At 38.9% G+C, this 7,604-nt stretch overlaps 1 protein-coding gene across 1 annotated transcript; it reads left to right on the plus strand.

Annotated features, from left to right (window-relative positions):
* The first annotated feature begins 670 nt into the window (after positions 1 to 670).
* fev (FEV transcription factor, ETS family member) lies at positions 671 to 7,252 on the plus strand. The gene is made up of 4 exons (XM_038721241.1): positions 671 to 805; positions 1,279 to 3,656; positions 4,286 to 4,357; positions 5,583 to 7,252. The coding sequence occupies exons 2-4, from the start codon at positions 3,596 to 3,598 to the stop codon at positions 6,122 to 6,124; spliced, it is 675 nt and encodes a 224-aa protein (XP_038577169.1). The 5' UTR covers positions 671 to 805; positions 1,279 to 3,595; the 3' UTR covers positions 6,125 to 7,252.
* The last annotated feature ends 352 nt before the right edge of the window (positions 7,253 to 7,604 follow it).

Below are 7,604 nucleotides of genomic sequence, written 5' to 3' on the forward strand. Positions count from 1 at the left end.
CTGTTGTATCCATTGTTGCTGGCCTGTGAAAACCACGTATGTCCAAAACATCAACTTTCCACGAGTCAGATTTGTCAGATGGTCCAGTGTTTTTTTAAATTATGTATTTAGCGTAAAGAAGATCTAAACCTATTAGAGAACCCTTAGTCCTTCAGTGCAACTCACCAAGTTTGGGGGTTAATGGTTTTCACAGGACTGTGATGCAATTTGGCACATTTAGTTTAACCCAAGTGAAAACCATTAACCCTTATTACATATCACAAGGGTGGTGATGTAGATGCAGTAGAGAGAACAGAGCAGTCAGGTGAGGATTTTTAAGCTGCAACTCCTGAAACCCAACATCAGACAGAGGCCTTCAGTATTTTGAACAATGTATACAACATGTCATTTATGACATAAACTCTGACTCACAAAAGAAAAATTGCTATATATCTTAGTTTCCTCACTACAGCGTTGCACACAACTTCCTTGTAAAAGTCTTGTAGCCTAGCATTATCTTGTTTATCTTATAGTCACACGCCGGGATCCTGGAGTGTGTTTACCTCCACACATACTCCTCCTGTTGGTCCAGGACGTGGGATTCCGTGTTACACACCCACGCGCCTGCACCGGCTCACAGTCCCACGCCCAAAAAAACAGGATCTTTTGATAAATGTATAATCATGTGCACACACCTTTCTCAAACATACATTCCTCTGCAGACTGATTAAAGCAGCTGCTCCGAGGCTTATAGAGGAGTGACACTTCAGTACTCTAGAGAGTTGCAACCTGAGGTTCTTTGGCTGCACAGTTCAGAGCACAAAAGGTAAGTTGATGGCTTTACAGGGGAATTTGGCAATGATTCTTGATGAGAGCTATAATTGAATGTGGTGTGGTTTAGTGAAATGAATTACAGTAGGTTTCAAAGAGGAGAAATGTGTCAGATTAAAAAGATGAAATGAACAGATTAATTATACCCATCTTGTCACAAATTGACCACAGAGGCTGATGTAGGACTTACATTTACACAACTGAAGGCTTAAATTAGGATTTTGTTCGTTAATGGGACGTGCTTTCAATTTATATAGTGATTTGCTCAAATTTTCTCCTGTAGGATAGCGATCATCAGATGCTGATGTTTCTCTCTTTAGATGTACATTCTGACCTTTATAGCCTAGATCAATAAGAAAGCAAAACAAATTGATGTGATTCAAGAATTATTAAAGAAACGGAAGAAATAAATTATATTATGGTGTTGTGTTGGTGCTTTTATGTAAATTTTTTTTTTCTTTCCGTCAGTGGTTTTCTTGCTTCGTACTGATCAGTGACCAGAGGTTACCCACCTATTTATCCACCACTGCATCAGTGGATACAGTCTAGTTTTCGAGGCTTGTTTTAAGTTGCCTGCGACTTGTACTTGGACACAGGCAGCTAAAGCAAGTCTGGGACGCCAGAGACACACCTTCAAGCCCAGCCCTGAGGAGGAAGAAACGAGGCAAATAAACTATTTGCAAGTGAATTCTGCATTGTTCAGTCACGCAAGACTTTGTCCCCTCTGTCTGTGAGGAAAAACTCTGAAATCATGTTACAGTTATGTACTGTTTTTACTGTTACTAATATAACCATCAAAACGCCTACATAGTCTGATGCAATCTGTTTTCACAAAGCCTGAAGATGTGAACATGGACGTGTATGTACAAACTGGCATACTATAACTACATAGTTGATTAAACGACACGTCCTCCAAATATGTTGCCTATTGTCTATACTGTATTTTTTTCCACAATGTGTGTTTGCATTTGCGCATGTCTGAGCTCAGTCAGGTGACACATTACAGAGCAAACATTAAAACAGAGGATGAATGATTAGCAGACCATTTACTTCAGCAATCCAAGGTATGATTTCAATTAAAGTTTCTGTAGGGTACATTTATAGTAATTTTGTTCAGATTTCTGGCTAGATTTATGTATTTATTCATTTTAAAAACTAAACTGAGTTTTGTTTTGTATTTAACAGGTTTTTTTAGTCTTAGTCTCTGTTACTTGAACAGATGATCCTCAGGCCTTTTCGAAATTTCCACCTTTTCCAAGGGGAAGCTATGAGAAACTATGTGATCTGACAGAACTGACGATAAACTGTGCTTTAGATTCCTACTGTAGAACTGATTAGCCTACTCTGTGTCTCTTTATGTGATAACACATACGTTGTATTTTCAACAAGACGAGCAACCACACAAGGTCCCGGCCGAGATTCGTCACTGTCAGAGTGTTTTCTCTTTTTATTGCTTCGATCAGATCACCTTCAGTGGAGATGCAGAGAAAAAAAAGATGGGGAGAGAAAGAGTTATGACATGTAACAAATGTCCCAGAATCAAACCAAGGACGTTGCGTTTACATAGTACGCATCTCAAAACACTACTCCTCCAGGACACCACCTCCTTTTAGGTATCCATGGACAAAACAGTCAGGGTATTTGACACATTCATAAATTACATGAATGATTTCCTTTTTAAATTAATATGTGTTGCTTTTAAACACCTCAGAGTGCTTCAGAGCAGAGAAATAGACTTTTTTAATTAGAAGGAAGTAGTCCTGGATTGATCACATTGAGCACTAATAGAGATTGTGTCATGTGTGATATAAATCATTTTAAATTCAAAACCTGTATAAAAAAATATTAAAAGGACATTTAATCAAGATGTCCTGCTATATCATCAGACTCCTGTTATGTGTATGTAATGTCAACATTATTTGCACCTAAACTGCCTGTTTGTTGTTCTACCTATAGTTGTGAAAGGGGAACATTGACACACAGTCAATGTCATGCACCCTTATAAAAAAAAGGCAATAACCACGCAGTTTTAATGACAATACTAATATTTTCAAAGTGTGTTTTGACTATATGCTGTGACAACACATTATAGAATGAGGGACCATGTTCAGCCTCTTTCTGGCAATAAAGTCATGAAGCTTCACACAGGCCACCGCCACTCAAAAACGCAAGGATTAGAAAAATATGAGCGGACATTATAACGTCAGTGAGCATCAGAAGCCATGGTTTTAAAGTTACAACCTCATCACCCTCAGATTGAGCCTATATAACCTTAAACCGACAAACAGACGGTTAGGGGAGGATGAAATGTTCTTGTTGTCTCGTGCGCACTGAAGCGTGTTCCTCAAGGTAAATATTCTTTTTCCAACATGAAATAGGTCTTTGTTGTTTGCCGAGAGGTAAAGAGGCGGAAAAGTGAGGAGGATCTGAACTGGTTTCCATGTCAAACACTTCAATTCACCATAGAAACTCAGATCTTAACGCGGAAACTTTATTAAACTGTGATGGTGGATTGATAAGGGCCGAATTTCTATCGGCCTCTTTTTATTGTGGGCACCAGGCGGGCTGACAGAGGTAAATTGCTCTTTTAATTAAAGCAATGCACCAGGGGAAATTGCTGTCTGAATATTGTCTCAGAGATGGGGGCCAGTGACAGTTGCCTGGAAACTTCAATCTGTCCACCCGCATTTATTCCAGATCACAGTTATGAGATAAAGTTTAATAAAAATCTTTTCCTCCGCCACCAACGAAATGAAATCCAACCCTTTCTGAACAACTGAACACAATGAGACAGGACTGCGGAGGAAACCTCATGTTCAACATGTATCTCTCAGGTTCGTCATTTAGTCCTGTAAAGAATGATAGAAATAGTTATAATTCTTGAAACTGCGCTGGGTGTCGTGTCTTGGTGCGGCGATGCTCCGTTTCCAGGGCAGAGCATTGTTCAGCCTTTTCAATCTGAAAGCCCGTCTGCTCTTTTGTCGGAAATCGGAAATCCTTTTTCCTGGACGCGTTTCCTGGCTTCTCGGAGAAGAGACCGCAAAGGCGACATGCTTCTTGCATTAGACTGAGACTGGATGAGGATACAATTAGGCTTTTAATCAGTTTTGAATTTTGTTCAGATTTAGCTTTTTTTTCTTTTTTTTTAACAAAAAACAAAACTAAATTTTATTTTATTTTGAATTGCACCGGTCTGGTTAATTTTACATCATCTTAGTACAGCTGTTCTCTTGTGTCTAAAAGTTAATTTTATTAAGCTAATTCAGCTTGTTGCGTGTCAGTGTGAAGCGAACGTGGTGTTGCTGGTCAGAAGATATGACAGTCATTTCTAGAAAATTGTGGAGATGAACGAAATTGTTTTCTTAACCCAGAAAAACAAGATTAGACTATAAGAGTAGCCTAAATGGCTCCCAAAAAACAGATCAGGATGGACAGGGAGCTGGTGATGCTGACAGTGTCTCTGTTTTGATTTCAGATCCAACAGAAAATCTGTTGAAAGAAAGCAAAGGAACAACTTGGGGTCCAATAAACACAGGAGTACAAAAAGGTAAGAGGATGAGCCCTAATGGCCTGCCATAATAAATATCTCGATCGCCATGTAGGGCAGTTATTTAATGTTGATTAGCGTCTTGTGATGTGAACGCGGTCGTTTAATACTCCAATATAATGTTTGAAAATATCAATCAAAAAATAAATAATACAATAGCCTAGATGTTGGGGATTATTAACCATGTAAGAAAAGCCTCTGAGGCAAGCGTGGGATTTTTTTGTGTGAGGCTGTAATATACAAAACTGACTGATTTAATAAATCTTACCATATAAATACTTTATTAATTATTATAGCCGGATTAAAATATGTTTAAAGCTCATTTAATTTGTCTTCCTGTTGTAGCCCAGGTCTAACTGGTAGCCTATTCCATCGATTCTCTGTGGTCAGCTGCATTATGCTTGCTGGCCACAGATAATACAACATTTCTTTTCAATAAATAGAGGTATTTTTGTCACCACCAAAATTATTCTGTCCCGAAATGTGTGTTATCCATCCACATAGGCGAAATGTAAAAAAAAACTAGAAAGAAATACAATTAAGAAGGCCTGCATTCAAATGAGACAAAACCAGCATGAATCCATCTGCCGTTCGTCCACAGTTCATTGTCACTGATTTAATTACACTGTGATGGAGTGCTAATAGACATTAACAACTCGCAAAGCCAGGCAGGTGTGCTGGGCAAAATACGGCAGTTTATGACGTTTCATAGGCCTATCTGACTATTATTTTTTAAATAGTTACAAAATACAAATAAGATATTAGGTCTATGATTTAATAAATTCAAGACTACCATGTTGTGTAAAAATACAGTTGGATTAAATACGATGCATTTAAACAGGATATCCAAGAAAAAAAAGAATCTGCTGAAGATGCACTTAAACATGTTATTTTATAGCCTAAATGACAGAAAACAGGTAGGCCTACATGTTAAATTAATACACATTATATCTCCAAATGTATATCGTTTTCTTGTGAGTCTGCAATTGGTGTTGCCATGGCTGACAATATATTACTTGATAAAAGTACAAATATTAAATCCCCCCAAAACGTTTTGCACAGACTGCTATGGTGCCGCAGACATCTCAATTTCATGTTGTTTCACAAAATATCACTGGTTATGTTTTACTGATTTATGAATGGAACATAACCTTGCTCCGCGCTACACTGATCAATCTACATTTACTTTAACCTCAAACCAATAGTCATTGTCTCCTCCCTGCAGGCAGCGGGCAGATTCAGCTGTGGCAGTTCCTGCTGGAGCTCCTCTCTGACAGCACCAACATGTCATGCATCGCCTGGGAGGGCACCAACGGCGAGTTCAAGCTCATCGACCCGGACGAGGTGGCTCGGCGCTGGGGAGAGCGCAAAAGCAAACCCAACATGAACTACGACAAACTGAGCCGGGCACTGCGCTACTACTACGACAAAAACATCATGACCAAAGTCCACGGCAAGCGCTACGCCTACAAGTTTGATTTTCACGGCTTGGCGCAAGTGTGCCAGCCGTCCACCACGGAGCAGGCCATCTACAAGTTTCAGGGCAACTTCTCCCCGATTCCCTTTTCCGGGATTTCCAAACTGAACCTCGTGGCTCCCAGCGTGGGGCCATCGGGTTTCTCCTACTGGCCTGGTTCACCCCCGGCGGCTCTGTATCACAGCCACAACCTGCAGCCTCCAGGCCCATTTGGCACCGTGTCTCCGTCTCACATCAGCTGTGTCAACAACATCAACAGTCTGACTAACATAAATAATCATTACAATTGACTCTCAATGCATTTTTTAGACACATTGGAAAGTTATAGACACAGCAGGTAAGACGGCAACAAACGAAGAGAGATGAGGAAGAGCCTGAAAGCTCGGTTTTGGTTACTTGCGGGTGAAAATACTGTGTTAATTTGGTTAACAATTAATGTTTTTAGACATGCACACTAACTAACGTTTCAACACTATAGGCTAGGCTATATTAAACGCGTAGTTATGGACCTGTAGTCCTGTAGATGCCGCTGAGACGACGGTTGCAAGCCAAGAAACAAATAAGAAATAGACTAATTTAGCCCCTTTTAAACTTTAAACCATGACCTCTTTTGTTCGAGCAAATTATTAAATCCATTAAGGGGCCTCATATCAAATTACACACTATGGTTTCAACGTTTACGCGCGGTATTTTAATAACAAGGCCTATATTAATTCCATATTAACCCACAAATGTCCTAATTTCAGCTACAGTCTGTTAAATTAAATCGGAAATTAACAGAGGCTTCCCTGTGGGAGACTTGTTTTCGAAATAAACAATGTATAGAACATGATTAAATACAGATTCTCTGTTTTATACCTATTTATCATCATTTTCTGTTCCTTTGCTGTCTCTCATCATCCTTCCTTGATTTATGTAATTGTTTTTACATATAGGTGGGTGTATTTGCATCCGGCTGCACCAATAAGCAGTTATTATTGGACTATTGGCGCCACCTCGTGGTTTTGGAAATGCCTGGTGCCTGTTGGCGTGATTTTTGTCTTTTACTGAATAGCGAAATATCGCCACTTGAAAACGGTCACCTGAAATATATTGTCACCATAATCACCGTTAAATCAGATCGCGCATAACCACGAAAATCAAATATATCCCACTTGCAATAAAAATGAAACCCGTACAGAGCTACATGTTTTTTATTTGTGTGAAATAGACTCTAACGTGAATAGTAACAGAAACTGTGAATTCGTGAACCACTCTGTAAATACTGTAGGGTATAGAGACAGGCTCAGGCCATCGCTGCTTTTTAGTGATTTTTGAGTGAATTACATTGCATTCATTTACACAGCTTCATAGTTAAAACAACTGTACTAATGAAAATATATTAAATGAATAAAAACAGACTGTTAATGAATAAATTACTTTGTCAGTATGTGTCTGAATCATGTTGATGCCCCTTTGCTTCAGTCCAAACACACTAAAGCCTCTAAACGCCACAGACCTAAGTGTCATTTAACATGACACATTACCATCAGTGGTCACACTACATGCTGTCAGCGTTCTTATTTGATTTTATTAAATGTTTTCACAAAATGTCTATTTTTAAATAGGTTTGTAATCATGATAGGCTACATTCTTTTAAATGATTTTAAATAAACTGATGAGGATGGCTGAAAATAGGTATGACAAGATAGGAAAGCACAGAAATGTCCACTCATGGTGGACAGTGTTGTGCAGTGTTTTGGTAATCATCATCCTATAACAAAAAACAAA

The sequence above is a fragment of the Micropterus salmoides genome, unplaced genomic scaffold (genome assembly GCF_014851395.1).
Source record: "Micropterus salmoides isolate LMB-PRFRI ecotype aquatic unplaced genomic scaffold, ASM1485139v1 Ms_hic_scaffold_15, whole genome shotgun sequence".
Taxonomy (NCBI): domain Eukaryota; kingdom Metazoa; phylum Chordata; class Actinopteri; order Centrarchiformes; family Centrarchidae; genus Micropterus; species Micropterus salmoides.